The sequence below is a fragment of the Empidonax traillii genome, unplaced genomic scaffold (assembly GCF_003031625.1).
Source record: "Empidonax traillii isolate 1590-97213 ecotype Southwest subspecies unplaced genomic scaffold, ASM303162v1 scaffold918:size355816, whole genome shotgun sequence".
Taxonomy (NCBI): domain Eukaryota; kingdom Metazoa; phylum Chordata; class Aves; order Passeriformes; family Tyrannidae; genus Empidonax; species Empidonax traillii.
In genome coordinates this window covers 116243-129674 of record NW_020956111.1, presented here as the reverse complement: position 1 = coordinate 129674, position 13432 = coordinate 116243, and the positions used below count along the sequence as shown (strand labels likewise).

General features: G+C 60.3%; 2 protein-coding genes across 5 annotated transcripts in view; both read right to left on the bottom strand.

Moving 5' to 3' along the window:
- Positions 1 to 2270: 2270 nt before the first annotated feature.
- LOC114067448 (sestrin-3-like) lies at positions 2271 to 8472 on the bottom strand. Of its 2 annotated transcripts, none has more exons than XM_027902902.1 (9): positions 8331 to 8472; positions 6566 to 6769; positions 6181 to 6363; positions 5822 to 6058; positions 5629 to 5740; positions 5286 to 5404; positions 4676 to 4866; positions 4268 to 4412; positions 2271 to 3703 (listed from the first exon to the last, which is right to left on the bottom strand). In XM_027902902.1, exons 1-9 carry the CDS (start codon positions 8394 to 8396, stop codon positions 3614 to 3616), a joined length of 1347 nt encoding a protein of 448 aa, XP_027758703.1. In that variant the 5' UTR covers positions 8397 to 8472; the 3' UTR covers positions 2271 to 3613. The 2 variants fall into 2 exon arrangements, with proteins under 2 accessions (XP_027758703.1, XP_027758702.1); XM_027902901.1 differs by having other exon boundaries at positions 5286 to 5422; positions 8331 to 8471.
- Positions 8473 to 9594: 1122 nt separating this feature from the next.
- The window catches only part of IL2RG (interleukin 2 receptor subunit gamma), a 5273-nt gene continuing 1435 nt past the window's right edge, over positions 9595 to 13432 (bottom strand). The window contains exons 2-9 of one of the 3 annotated variants that reach the window (XM_027902905.1): positions 13203 to 13304; positions 12268 to 12374; positions 11859 to 12043; positions 11579 to 11721; positions 11311 to 11473; positions 10801 to 10897; positions 10643 to 10727; positions 9595 to 10539 (exon numbers count right to left, since the gene is read on the bottom strand). In XM_027902905.1, coding sequence (XP_027758706.1) covers positions 10336 to 10539; positions 10643 to 10727; positions 10801 to 10897; positions 11311 to 11473; positions 11579 to 11721; positions 11859 to 12043; positions 12268 to 12374; positions 13203 to 13304 — 1086 coding nt within the window. In that variant the 3' untranslated portion in view covers positions 9595 to 10335. Of the gene's footprint in view, positions 10540 to 10642; positions 10728 to 10800; positions 10898 to 11310; positions 11474 to 11578; positions 11722 to 11858; positions 12044 to 12267; positions 12558 to 12589; positions 12952 to 13202; positions 13305 to 13432 lie in introns of those variants that run through there. The other 2 variants (XM_027902904.1, XM_027902903.1) reach the window with 2 other exon arrangements.

Here is a 13432-nt window from a genome sequence, read left to right as displayed (position 1 = left end):
TTGACATAAGACAAGTAGTAGTGGAGATACGGTCTGAGCCAGTGAAGCAGCTTGTGAGGAATGTGCTGGAGCCCTTGATTCAAAACAGGATGTCATTGCAGCAGGTTTTCCTTCTTGCAGCTGTGATGAAGCTGGAAAATGTGCTGTTCCCTCTGCCCTGGGGTTGCTTTGTGCACCACAGCTCAGGAGAGATCTTACAGAAGAGGAGACCAGTTCAGAGCCTCAGTCATGTTGCTGTGGAGTGGTGGCAGGTAAGGAAATCAGAGGGAAACGAGGGAAGGAGTGGAAAGCATGGATTCCACTGGCCTGGTTAGACACACAGAGAGCAAATCAGGGATATCCTAAAACTGCTGGGGATAAATTCTGGTTCATGAAATTGCACAGTATATGTACAGCCTGGAAACTTGCATTCAAAGCCTTGGATCCTCAATAATATCTGATAACACTCTTGTTTTTCAATGGTATTCTTTACAACAGTTAATGCAAATAACTCTCAAGGGGTCTTAAGGCTGCTGCTTCAAGATTTAAGCCAGTCTCCAAAAATGGGGGATGAGGAGGAGATCCTTAGGGGAACTGTCTGCTGGTTGATGGACACCTCTGTGCCACCAGGGATGGGACCACAGATGAAAGCACAGCAGGGAACTCTGCTGCCCTGCATCGTGTCCTTTGTGGTGGAGGAGCTGGGCTGTGAGGAAGGCAGGCTGGGGAAGGGGGATGTGGTGGGTGCACACTGCCTGCTCCAGAGCCATTCTCGGCTCCCACATGCTATTGTGTTCCCCCTCCCAGCTGAGGTGAGAGCAGCAGCCATGGGCCTGATTTGTCACGAGTGGGTTGTAGGACCTGTGGCACTACCATTGCTGCAGTGTGACTTGGTGTTCTCTGTGGGCTTGGACACACCATTCTTCCCGCTGTGCAGCTTGGGAATGGCTCAGCTCTTACAAAAGCAGTCCTGGCTGCACCTGCCAGCGCTTCTTTCTGCTACAGGCTTTGTGAGAAACTCGGTGACTGCTTTGGATGTGTGCCTGCAGCCTCCCCTCAGTAACTCCAGGTACAGTTGCAGTGGCCTGGCTCCCACGTGGGTGTGCAGGGCATCCTGGAGGGTTCCTGCAGAGGTGATGTGCCTCATGTTCTCCTCCTTCCAGCCACAGAGCAATGGAGAGGAATATCCCAGTCCAAGGGCAGGGGGGGCACCAGGGTAGGGGCCCAAACGTTGAAGTTGCCAGACTCGTGGCGTGCCATGTGGGACTGCCTGAGGCTGGCAGCCTTCCCTGGCCTTGCCAGCAGCTCTGCTCGTTTCTGGTCAGGGTTGACAGCCCAAGGAGCCCTTCATCTTGTTGGTGTGACTGGGGCTTGTCTGCAAGCCAGAGCGAGTGGCAGCTGCCCCAGCTCCTGCATCGCCAACCCTTTGTGCAAGTGTAGGGGGATGGGGGCAACAGGGAGCCAGTTCCACACTGGCTGGGACAGACAGCCCTGCACCCCCAGCCAGCACTGCTGTCACTGCCTTGTGACAGGGAGCAGGGAGCCCTGGGGAGAACTGGCTGCTGTGGCTCGTCCCAGCCCTGCAGGGGACAGAGTTGCTTTTGCAGGGACAGGGGAGAGGCTGGCAGGTAGCTAGGCTGCCATGGTTAACCACTGCTACTCCTGATCCCTGCCCAGCCCTCACTGGGGCTAAATGATAGTACAGCAGTGCCAGTCCCAGCGCTGTCCAGCCAAGTCTGGTGGCAGCTGTCCCAGAATCAGTTATCCTTGCGCTGGTGCCACTGCCCCAGCACCAGTACTGACTCAGCTGGTACTGCCCAGCACCAGTTGTCCTGGCATTTTATTGCCCAGGCACCAGTTTAGCCCAGTACAAACTAGCCCAGCCCCAGTGCAGGGGAGCACCTGCAGTATGGCTCAGGAAAGAGTTGGTCCTGGTTTCTGGCCTTGCTCCCCTGGTACCAACCAGCTCCTTCCTCTGGCACACTCCTCTATTACCAGAGCACTGGAACCCCTGAAAAACTTTCCTCTTCTCCTATCAAACAACACTGCAGCAGTTGCTCATCTGAGCACAAGAGGACAGAGCTGACCTGTACAGGACAGGTCCAGCCTCAGTGAGCTGGCCATGGACCAGAGCTGTCAGCATAGGACCCCAACATGCCTGAGAACGTTGCTTTTCCTGGAGCTTGGGCCATCTCAGGGCTGCGGTCAGCCAGGCACTGCTGTCCTGCCTTCAGAGCAGCCATGCAAGGTGGAATCCCCTCCCTGACATCTGGCAAGAAATAAAGCAGGCATCCATGTCAAACATAATATATTTATAGCAAAAATAGGCTTTTTCTGTAGCTTCCATACACAAGGTTTTCTCCCCGTACATTTACGCAGTAAACAGGCCGACTGCAGCAGCGCGCGCTGGCTGACTCGACAGCTGCCCTCGCTTCAGGCTCCCACTTACAACGGGTGGCTTCATCCCCCTGTTGTGGCTGCTCTCCAGAGCCTGTGCTGGATCCCTCACACCCCCCCAGCCAGGGGCTGTGGCGTGGCCAGGGAACAACCCAGGGACACACGAGGAGTGATGGTGCAGCTTCTGCCCCCCCAGGCAGAGGGCAGGGCTGGTGGATGGGCTGCCTCTGTTCAAAGGGGCCAGGATCAAGGAGAAGCTTCCTGTGCTTACCCTGTGCTGACCACAGGCTCCTCCACCATGCTGTTAAGCAGCAAGTGACTGGGCACAGGACCTCAGCCCTCCCACGGTGGTAAGAAGACACAAACCTCGTTAAGTCAGGAAGCCTTCCTTGTTCCTGCCTCTGTGCTGATGGGAGGCAGAGGAAGGGCTTAGGACTGCCCAAAGTCCCCTGCAGAAACCCCCAGTGCCTGAACACTGTCAGAGACCTTCTCACCCTGCTGTTGGAGAAGGCAAAGCATTAGGACACTCTGCCAGCAAGAGCTTCACAGTTTGGAGTTTGCCTCGGGTCATCTCTCATCCATCCCAGAGGGGTTTGGCACATGGACCTAAAGGATATTACGTGCAGGCAGCAAGTGCATCCCATTGCTGTCCTGGGCTGGAGAAGGGCCCTTGCTGGGAGCCAGCGTTTCTTGCTGCCTAACCACACAACTCAGGACATTGCAACACACCCACACTCTGCCCATGCTGTTCCCAAGTGACAGACATCACCCCCGTGAGGACAGGTGCCCAAGGGTGGCTTTGCAAAGCAGGGCAGCCACTGCAGCACAGGGAAGGAAGCCAGCTTTCCCCTCTGCCCTCCCTGTGGCACCCAGGCTACCACACACCACCTGGGCAAGGAGCTTCTGCTCGTGGGAGAGCATCCCTCTAATTTGGCCCCAGTCCCCTATTGCTTCCCTCTCCCCCCATGTTTTTGGCAGTCCTCCTTGGACATGTTCAAGTCTCCAGCATCTCAGCAGCACGGACTCGCCTCACAGTTTGGTAATTGCACGTAACAGGGCCACTCAGTGAGCCCCACAAGGCGGGGTGGGGTGGGGGGGAAAACCAACAAAAAGGAACAAGACAGTCAAGTAAACTAAATTGAGAAATCCCTCGCCGTGGGTCCCAGCGTGCCGGGTCCCGCAGGAGTTCAGGGAGCGAGGGCGCTGCCCGGCCCTGCCGCAGCGCAGCCCCCGCCGTCTAGGAGATCATGTACTGGGTGATGGCCTGCAGTGCATACAGCAGCTCTGCCTGCATCCGGGCCTCCAGGATGAGCAGGTTCACGTGGACCTACAGGAAAAGCAGAGAGAGGCTCAGGCAGCTGCAGTGTGCTGTGGGCAGCAGGGCGAGCAACCGCTCACCTGGGCGAGCGACTCTTTTGGCCTGGGACAAAATGCCACCCCTTTTTTCCAGCTCAGGTAGCTCTCCTTTCCCCCTCCTCCCAGTCCTGCAGGCTGTGCCTGCTTCCCACAGCAATGTGCCAGGGAGTCCCCTGCATACTTGGCAGCAGCATGGCCAGGCTGGCACCAGCACAGTCCCCAACAGCCACAGCAGCTGCTCCTGTGAGGTGCAGCTCGAAGGAGGGCTCGGCTGGAGGCACTCACTGATGGGCTACCGACCTTGGAGATCCCTGTGCTGCTGGTGGTCCCTGTGCTCGTCACACTGCGCAGCTACATGCCATGCTAAGCCCAACTCCTCACAACCAACCAGTTTCCACTCCCCCCCCCCCACCTGCCTCAGACTGGTTTGGTGGCTCAAAGATCTCCCATACACCCCCAAAGCACCCCAGTCTGCAGCCCATACCCACTCCCACCCCCACCTCAGCCTGTCAGAGCCAGGGGACAGCCATCCCACCTTTTCACTGTGCTTGAACTGCTTCCAGAACCTGTCAAACATTTCTGAGTTTGTCTTCTCTGGGTAGCAGGTTACAGTTTTAATGTAAACTTTGAGCATTCGCTCCAGGAGCTGATTCACTTCTGCATAGTCATAATCATCGTACCTGTGGGGAGCACAGGGGAGAGTCACAGCCAGCACGTTGCCTGTGGTCTGCCTGGGGCACAGCCACGGGGCAGGGGACACATGGCAATGGCCACCAGGCACTGAAACCCTGTCCCCAAAGCTCCCTGCCCTGGCCAGAGCAGGCAGGCCGTTCACCTCTGTCCCTTTCCCACACTCATCTGCAAGACAGCCTGAGTCCTGTACCCTCCTCCCACCTGGGCCAGCTCAGTTTCCTCCCCTGGACCATGAGGTTGGTTTCCCTACCTAATGCCAAACATGCAGTGGATGTAGTTCCAGATGCCCCGCTTGAAGACAGAGGGCTCACAGCCCTGCCGCTTGGCCATGGCACTGCTCTGCAGACCATCCACCATCCTGAACTTCTCATCCAGGAGATGCCCGATGTCGGAGTAGAGCCGGTTGACCAGTGAGAAGCCATGGTCTTCCCAGGAATAATCCTGATGAGCACAGCAAGAGGCTTTTGCAACTGCAAGAAGGAGCTTGGAGCATGTTTCCAAGAACAAGGGCTGGAGACCTCAGGACACAGCAGAATTCAGTAAGTTTGCTCTAGGGGCACCTCTGCCACAAACCACAACATCCCTTATCAGGCAGCTTTTGAATGATTTTCACCCTTGCCACTGTGAGGGCCATGCAAAGAAATCATCAGCCCTTGGGGACAGAACTCATGGGTCACCTCCCTCTTCCCAACGCCAGCGGGGCAGGTCCCCTCTCAGAGCTGGGCTTCCCCACTCAGCATTCTGCAAAAGCAGCTGTGCCAGATCCAGGCTGGATGGGCACCCCTGCCACCATTTACTGCCACGAGGAGCGGAGAGGCAGCAGCTTGGGCTGCCGCCCACCGAGAGAGCAGGAGCCTTACCTGGACTCTGAATACCTGCGTCTGATCCTCATCGCGCCGGGCAAAGTCCTGGTACCCAAAGTCAGGGTCCTGCATGTAGCATGCGAGGTTGGTGGCACCGGTGACTTCTCCATCAGGATCTGCAAGAAAGGAGAGCCCTGCAAACGGGTCAGAGTGGTGCTCAGCTGCCCTGTTCCCAGCCACAGCAGGCACCAAAAGCCAGCCCTTGCTGTGCCCCACGTGCATCCCGTGAGCCCCTCTATGAACCCCGCATCATGGAAAATGTAAGGCATGAGGGAGAAACCCCCAGGTGTGCTATACAAACCCCCACCCTGCACACCCACCTCCACTCCCTGCCCCTCACCTTCCTCTCGCTCCTGCTGCAGCAGCCTCATCTCCTCCCTGCCCTCGGTCTCCACGTGGATCCGCTGCATGCGCTCCCGGAGGGAATCCAGCTCCATGCAGGAGTCCAGGGACTGCATAGACACAGGCTGAGGGTGAGGGCAGCAGTGGTGGCTGCACCCCCTTCCCCAGCGCAGCCACCCTCGGGGGCTCACCCGCTTGCGGTTGATGCGCAGCAGCTCCTGGCTGCAGCTGTTGCCGGCGGTGGCTTCGCAGAAGCACTGGTTCCCGAGGGACAGGCCCTTCAGGGAGCCTCGGCCCCCCAGCCCCTCGTCCTGCTCGCAGCCACAGCCGAAGACAAAGCTGGCGAGCGCGTGGCAGTGTGCCAGGAGGACGACTGCGTGCACCAGCTCCGCCAGCGACCAGCTCCACTCGCTGATCTTCAGCAGCTTCTGCAGAACACAGACACACCAGCACTGTGACATGGGCAGGTGGGCAGGGTGCTGGCAGCCTCTGGGGACACTGCTGACCCCACTGCTGCCCTGCTCCCTGGCTGACAGCCCTCCCCCAGTACCTCAATGTGCTCCTTGGTGATGAGCCAGGGCCGGTGTGCCAGGATCTTGTTGATCTCGTTGAGGTTGCGGAGTTTGGGGGGGATGAATTCGAGGCCGCGCAGCCACTGGGGGTCACCCCCTGCCCGCAGGAACTGCAGCACGTGCAGGTTCACCAGGTACCGGCACTGGTGCCGGGCAGCCGCCTGCAAGGGCAGCACATCAGCATCCCTGCACCCTGCAGGCACCCCGGGACCCTGCGCCCACCTCTCACCCAACCTCCAGGACACCACGATTTTGGCCTCTGATGAAAAGCCCGTGACACAGGCTGTCTGCTGGAAGGACAGGGGAGCCCCACAGGGCTGAGCAGAGCCTCCATCCCCTCCAGCAGCTCCCAGCGGGGCTCACCATGATGGCGATGTAGTGCCGGCAGTCAAAGGGCAGGGGGCCATCCATGTGCATCAGGTAGTGCTGCATCTTGAGGAAGCTGTCCAGGTACTGGGGGTGGTAGCCCATCTGCTGGGTCACCGCCTCCAGCCGCCCCCGGCTCGCCAGCACCTTCACGAAGAGGAACTGGGGGCACTCAGGGTCGCTGCCGGACATCTTCACTACCTGCAGGGAACACACTCTGCTTGGATCTCCCCAGAGCAGCCCCTCCTGCAGCAGCCCACCCCAGCCAAGCCTGGGCTCTACAAGGGGCAGAGATCCCATCTCCTGGCTCGGTGCTCCACCACCCTGCACTTCTGCTGAACACACCATCGCTCAGGTGTCAAGGGATTTACTCGATGGCATTCAGAGCATCAGCTTCCTCTGGTCAAAGAGGTCCAAAAAAACCCAAAACTCAAATTAAAATAGAAAGAGATGAGGAGCACCAGCTTCTCTGTTCCACAGGAGAAGGTGCAAGCCAGAAGTGACCTGTGAAAGCGCCCTGAAAAGTCCCTCTGCCTGGAGAAATGAGCTGCCGTGAGGACACCCATGGGGCTACAGCCACTGGTCTTCTCCTCCTGGTGGGCAGAGGAACTGGGGGTCCTTCCACTTCCCCCAGCAAGAAGCCATGCAACCAGCCCACGGCTCAGCCTTTGGTGCTGCCAGCTCTCCTCACTCTGCTTGTCCAGGTGATGGTGGAGACAGCAACTCGGCAGACACGGCTTGGAAGGAGAGGATGAAGGAAGGTGCAGGGCAGCCCCCGATCTCAGCCCCTGTCCTGCCCCCTCCCAAAGGCACCAGCTCAGCCCAGGGTGTCTCCTACCGGGACCACCTGCCACATTCCCGCAGTCCTTTCTCCCCAGCCTCTCCTGCCCCCAGTGCCACCTTCCTCACCTTCCTCGGCCATAACCCTCCCCTGCATCCACTCGCACTCCTGGGTGGTGGGAGCATCGCCTCCCTCCCCGGGGGTGGCTTTCCTGTGTCCAAGCCCCCTGAACCCCAACAGGCACCTCGACCCCGTACCCACCGCCAACCTCGCCCCCTCCCCACCCGGCGGTGCTGCCGGGGGAGCGGTGCCCCGGTGCTCCCGCTCAAAGAAGGAGGGAGGCTGGAAGAGCCTGGCCAGCCGGGAGCGAGCCTGGGCAGCACCGCGATGCGCGGAGAGGGGCATCCCCGCCGGGGCTCCATCCCTCCGCCAGGCGGGACCGTGGCTCCGCCGGTACCGGTGGCCCCGCCGGTGACATTCTTTGGAGATGCTGCCGCGGCGGCACCTCTCGCCCAGCCCCGCCGGCCCGGGTTTCGAGGGGACGGGCGAAGTGCCCGCGGCCGGGGCCCCCCCGGCGGTACCCGGGGCCGGTACCCGGGGCCCATTGTGCGGGCGGCGGCGCCGACAGCGCCCCCGGCGGGCGGCGCGGGCAGTGCAGGCGGAGAGAGAAAAACAAGTTTGATTGGCAGTGATGGAGCCACGGCGCCTCCCGCATCCCGCACAAAGGGGACGGGGACGACACCGCCGCACCGGCACCGGCACCGCGACCGGCACCGGCACCGGCAGCAACAGCAACCCGCCGGCCGCGGCACCGTGAGAGCGCAGCCTCACCCCACCGGCCCCGCTCACCGCCAGCGGGCAGCGGGAATGCCCCGGCCTGCCGGTGCCGCAGCGGTACCGGGCCGGTGGCGGCCAGCAGGGCGAAGCCCGGTGCTCCGGTACGGGCTGCCGGTGGCAGCGGCGCGGCGGGGCGGGTCCTACCTGCCCCGGCAGCCGCTGGCATCGGCTTCCTCGGGGGTGCTCCACGCTCTGGGGACACACGATCATGGTGAGCCCGTGCCGTGCCGTGCCGTGCCCGCGCTGCCGGTGCCGCTGCCGGTGCCGGTGCCGGGGCAGCGCCGGCTCCGCGGCGGGCACGGGGGGCGGGCCCGCCTGCGCCAATCGCCGCCGCCAGGGGGCGGCCTCTGCCGCGCCGCGGGGGCGGGGCCGGGCCGGGCCCGCTGTCAGCGCGGGACACGCCCCCGATCGGGAACGGGATCGGGATCGGGATCGGGATCGGGATCGGGATCGGGATCGGGAATGGCGCTGGGAACGGCGCTGGGGACGGCCCTGCTGAGCAGAGCCTGGGCCAGGGGTCAGCCTGGAGGCTCAGGGGTGACCTCATTGCTCTCTACAAGTCCCTGACAGGAAGGTGTAGCCAGGTGCGGGGTCGTGCTCTTCCCCCAGGCAACCAGCGACAGAAAGACTGGACATAATCTTAAGCTGCACCACAAGACGTTTGGGTTGGACGTTAGGAGGAAATTCTTCATGGAAATGGTGGTCAGGCATTGGAACGGGCTGCCCAGGGAGGTGGTGGAGTCACCGTTCCTGGAGGTGTTTAAGGAAAGGCTGGATGTCTCACTTGCACTTGGTGCCATGGTCTTGGTTGATGTGGTGGTGGTCGGTCATAGGTTGGACTCGATGATCTCAGAGGTCTTTTCCAACCTGATTGATTCTGTGATTCTGTAAGAGCAGCTGCAGGATGCTGCAGCTGGTGTTGACCAGAAAGCTCTGGTTTCCCGCAGGGACAGCAGCAGTGGCTGAGGGCAGCAGGTGGCCCTGGCAGTGGCTGCAGAGCCCAGAGCTGAGCCCACTGCACAGGGAGGCCACAGCACATCAGCCAGTGTGCAGGGAGCACCATGGGACAGCCGGGAGGGGACTCACCTGCATGCTTGATGTTGATTGATGCCAGCCTGGGATGGTGGGGCTGGGATGGTGGGGCTGGGAGGGTGGGGGTGGCACCTGCCTCACAACATACGCAGAGGTGTTCAGGAGTTGGGGCTCCACTGGTACTTTCCCCAGGCCCTGTGTGACAAGCCTGGACAAGCCCCTGCTGGCCAGAGCTTTATTGCCACGAGAAACCAGCGAAGGAGCAGCGAGGCCTTGGGGGAACTGCCAGGCCTGCCCAGGGCCCCAGGGTGGCACACAGTGGCTTTCTGTCTGAGCTGGCAGAGGCAGGACGCAGAAACAACCACAAAACCACGGATGAAAGGCAAAGAGGAAATTTATTTTCATTACCTCGAAGACTGGAGGATCCCCCAAGCAGCACCCGGGCAGAGGCAGACAAGCAGGGATGCAGGTACTGTGGAGCTTGGCCCGTGCTGGAGGATCACTGAACCTGCTGTCTTTGCCTGTTTATCAAGGATTTGTGCAGCCCTGGTTTACCACTGTGATTTGATCTTTCCCACAGCAGGGCAGGAATCTCAAGCATGTTAAATAAGGTGCCACTAAGTCTATCACTAGGCCTGTGTTACCTAAACACAGAAGTTCTACTTGCCAAACGCACAAGGCTAAGCAACTAAGAGTATGGTATATATGTTTTTCTACACCCAGCTGCAAGTCACTCGAGCGTGTTTACAGTTCTCCTCGGGTGTCTTCCATTATTTTTCCACTCTTGGTCCCCCTGGCACTCCTCATCCCCCGTGTCCCCATCAGTTTGCCGGTGTCCCCTGCCTGCTTGCCAGGACACATCCCTGGGTGTGGTCATGTGGGCACCAGGGCACCACCAGTGCCCCCAGTGCAGCCCCCAGGGCACCCAGCACAGGGTGCTCCTCCAGCAGCTGCAGTGCAGCCCTTGTGTCACAGGGGGCTGAGTGTGGCCATGGCAGGAAGCAAAACCAGGAGCATCTGAGGAGGCGTGGCAGGAGCAGGGAACAGGGAGCAGGGCCTGCAGAGCAGGGAGGTTTTGGGCAGCAGAGCTATGGAGCGTGGGGGGTGCAGGGGTGGGTCACACTCTCCCGTAGCTGTTCTTGTAGGGGCTGTGCTCGCTGGGGGCAGCTGGGGCCCCGGGCATCGTAGATGGCGGGGGGTTGCCGCTCTCCCAGAGGGGCTCGTAGCTGTCCTTGGGTGGCAGCTCGCTCACATAGCAGATGTGCTCGCTGTAGTTGGGCTTGAAGCTCTCCACTACGTCTTTGGGGACTCCAGCCCATTCCTGCAGGGAGCAGAGCAGGGTGAGAGGTGCCACCACCCAGCCCAGCCCCAACCCTGCAGTGCAGGGCAGGCCCGGGGCACAGGGCCGTCTGCATCCGCCTCACCTGGAAGTTGCCATTGTGGGTGATGAAGAGCTCATCGAAATTCTTGCTGGGGTTGGGGATTCGGGGCATTAGGATGACCCATATCCTGTGTGGGAGAGGTTTGTCAGAGGGGAAGAGCCCTGGTGCTGCTGCCCCCTCATCAGCCCCCCAACACTCACCTTTCCATGCGCACCAGCAGGATGACAAGGACCAGCAAGATCAGGCAGGAGGCAATGGGGATCAAGACCGTGTGGATCCAGAACCAGTGCACTGTGCCTGGAAAGAACCAAGGTGACACCGACCTCCAGACAGCTCACCACCATGGCACTGAGTGGCCATGGCGTTGTTCTGGGAGCAGAGGATGGAGAAAGGGCCCGTCTCCAAGCCCTGCCATGCTACCACCACAACTGGCTGGTGCCCCTCTCCTGGCTCAGCAGTGCCAGGGCAGCCCTGCAGTACTAAGAAACCCCTGGCAAAAGTCAGCGGGTCCCACTGCTGGGTTGTGTTTGGCTTCCAGAAGTACAAAGCAGCAGGGGCTGATGCTGCTGCCTGCACTCCAGGTGCCCGGACGGGTCTTGCCTCTACAGCTGCCGCCTCAGGCCAGTTCTCTACTTGCTTGGCCATCCCTCACCTGCTGAGCCCTGCCATGCTCCAGTCCATCCTATCCCACTGCAGCCCCCAGGGCCTACCCTTGCTGGTGGAGTTGCTGCCCCAGACCACAGGAACGCTCCACTCGCTCCAGAGCTGGGTGCTGCCGCAGTATTTGTTGATCTTGCTGCGCACGTAGAAGGTGTAGAACTTCTTGTAGTCCACGCTGGGTAAGGAGAAGACATCTCCATTCACCGAGAGCTCCTGCAGAGACACGAGCCATGGCTGCGGGCTGGGACTGCCACGGGGGCCGGCGCACAGCTCCTCTCTGGGCACAGCCACGAGGGTGCTGTGTCCAGGGCCCCTCACCGTCCAGTCGGTGTCCTTGTTGCTCTTGTACTTCACGGCGTGCTCCAGGCAGTTGGCTTTGGGGTATGTGGTGGCCCAGGTGAGCTGCAGCTGGTTGTTGCTCATGTTGTGAATGGTCAGGTTGACGGGCGCCTCTGGTTTCACTGCAAGGCACAAGCGATGCCTGGTGAGTGCTGGCCTCACGTCCCTGTGGCCCTGCTGCCAGCTGGGACCTGATGGGCCAGCCCTGGGGGACCCACAGCCTTGCAGAAGAGAGGGAGTGCCCCCCACCGCTCTGTACCCAGGTCCTGCAGCTCCATGCGTTTGCTGGTGATGTTCAGGGTCCTGCCGCCCATGCTGGCTTTGAGAAGGACATGGAAAGGCTGGAACTGGATAATCTCGTTCTGGTTGAAGTGGCAGCCGACCCTGACACCCTGGTCCTGCAGGTAGTGCTTGCACTCCACCTTGTTGGATGTGTTCCTGTACCTGTGCCACAGGGAGTTACCGGGGCTCCCCAAGGCCTCACATGGCCCAGCCCTCCTGGGGACCCCTCTCCTCAGCACATCCCATCCTGCTTGCCCTGGAGGCAGAGCCTGCCCCACTCTGGGCTCGTGGAGGAGGAGCAGCCTGATGGGACCAGCAATGCTGGCAGTAGCTGCCCCCCAAGGGACCCACTGCTGGACACGGGGCTGTGGAGCAGGGACACCTACCAGTAGTAGAGGGAGTAGTTGGCCGTGAGTGTCGCTCTGCTCCCCCACGTGCAGGTCATGTACTCCTCGTTGAAGAGGACACACTCCACCTCTGCAAGCGACAGACACTGCTGGGCATCGTGGTGGTGGTGGGAGGCTGTGCCAGGGCCCAGGGGCGCACAGGGGAGACACAGCACACGCCAAGGTCCCTGCCTATCCCCATGAGCCTGTCTCCATCTGAGCCAAACAAGCCCATCTCTTTCTGACATAGCTGTGCTGGTGATGCCCAGGCTGCCAGCAGCCCCACATCGTCCTCTAAAGGATTGCTGTCTCTCCCACATCCGTGCTGTTGGCTTTTCATGCTGTGGATATGATGTTTCACCCTGATTCCTCCATCTACTCCCTTCAGTCACCCCACAGCTGCTGTTTGCAGCTCCTTGGTGGGGCAGGATACAAATCCTTCTCTGTCAACCCATTTTTGTTTGTCCCGTGAGAAAATCAGAGGTTTGTTTGGTTTTTTTTCAATATTTGTGCCTGGTGTCTCCATCCTGGCTAAATTCATCTCCCTGTTATCCTTCTGGTTGCTTGCTCATGTGTCTCTGTGTCTAGGTGATGAAGGCTGTGCTGGGCTGCTTCCCACCACAGCCCCTCCCCACAGGCTGAGCCCCCGAGGCTCCATCTCTGCAGGAAACTTGTGCTGGCTCCTCTGCCGCAGCTCTGGTTCCTACCCGTGTAGCCACATCCTGGGCTGGCAGGAGGCTGCAGGGGAACAGCAGCAGGGCTGGTCCCATCAGCTGTGACACCACAGCTCTGGTGCTCAGAGGTACAGCTCGATGGGGGACGAGCTGCTCTGATGGACTGAGACACCTCACTCACAGAGCTCTCTCAAGTGCCTCCTAAAAACCAGGCAATGGGACATCTGGTCCCATCCAAGGTCCAGACTCATCAGCCAGAACTGCAGGAGCAGGAGAAAGCCAGAGCCAGGCTTTTCTGACTGTAACAGGATGCAGCAAACAGGCTGCGCTCTGGCTGTTTCCGCACGTGAAGATGAAGGGCACCTTCCCAGCAGCCCAGCAGGCCCAGGGATACAGAGGGGCTGTGTTGCCACAGAAAACTGTTGTTTTGCTGACAGCCAGCCAAGAGGTGGACTTTCTCCCAGAAAACAACGGCTGGGATGAGGGTGCCA

Excerpts from the sequence above, each read along its gene's own strand:
- LOC114067448 (XM_027902901.1), bottom strand. The coding sequence starts at position 8,396 with ATGATCGTGTGTCCCCAGAGCGTGGAGCACCCCCGAGGAAGCCGATGC. Across the intron at positions 6,770-8,330 it reads GCCAGCGGCTGCCGGGGCAG|GTAGTGAAGATGTCCGGCAG; the intron begins GTAGGACCCGCC and ends TGTTCCCTGCAG. Across the intron at positions 4,867-5,285 it reads CGCAGGTATTCAGAGTCCAG|GATTATTCCTGGGAAGACCA; the intron begins GTAAGGCTCCTG and ends TGTGCTCATCAG.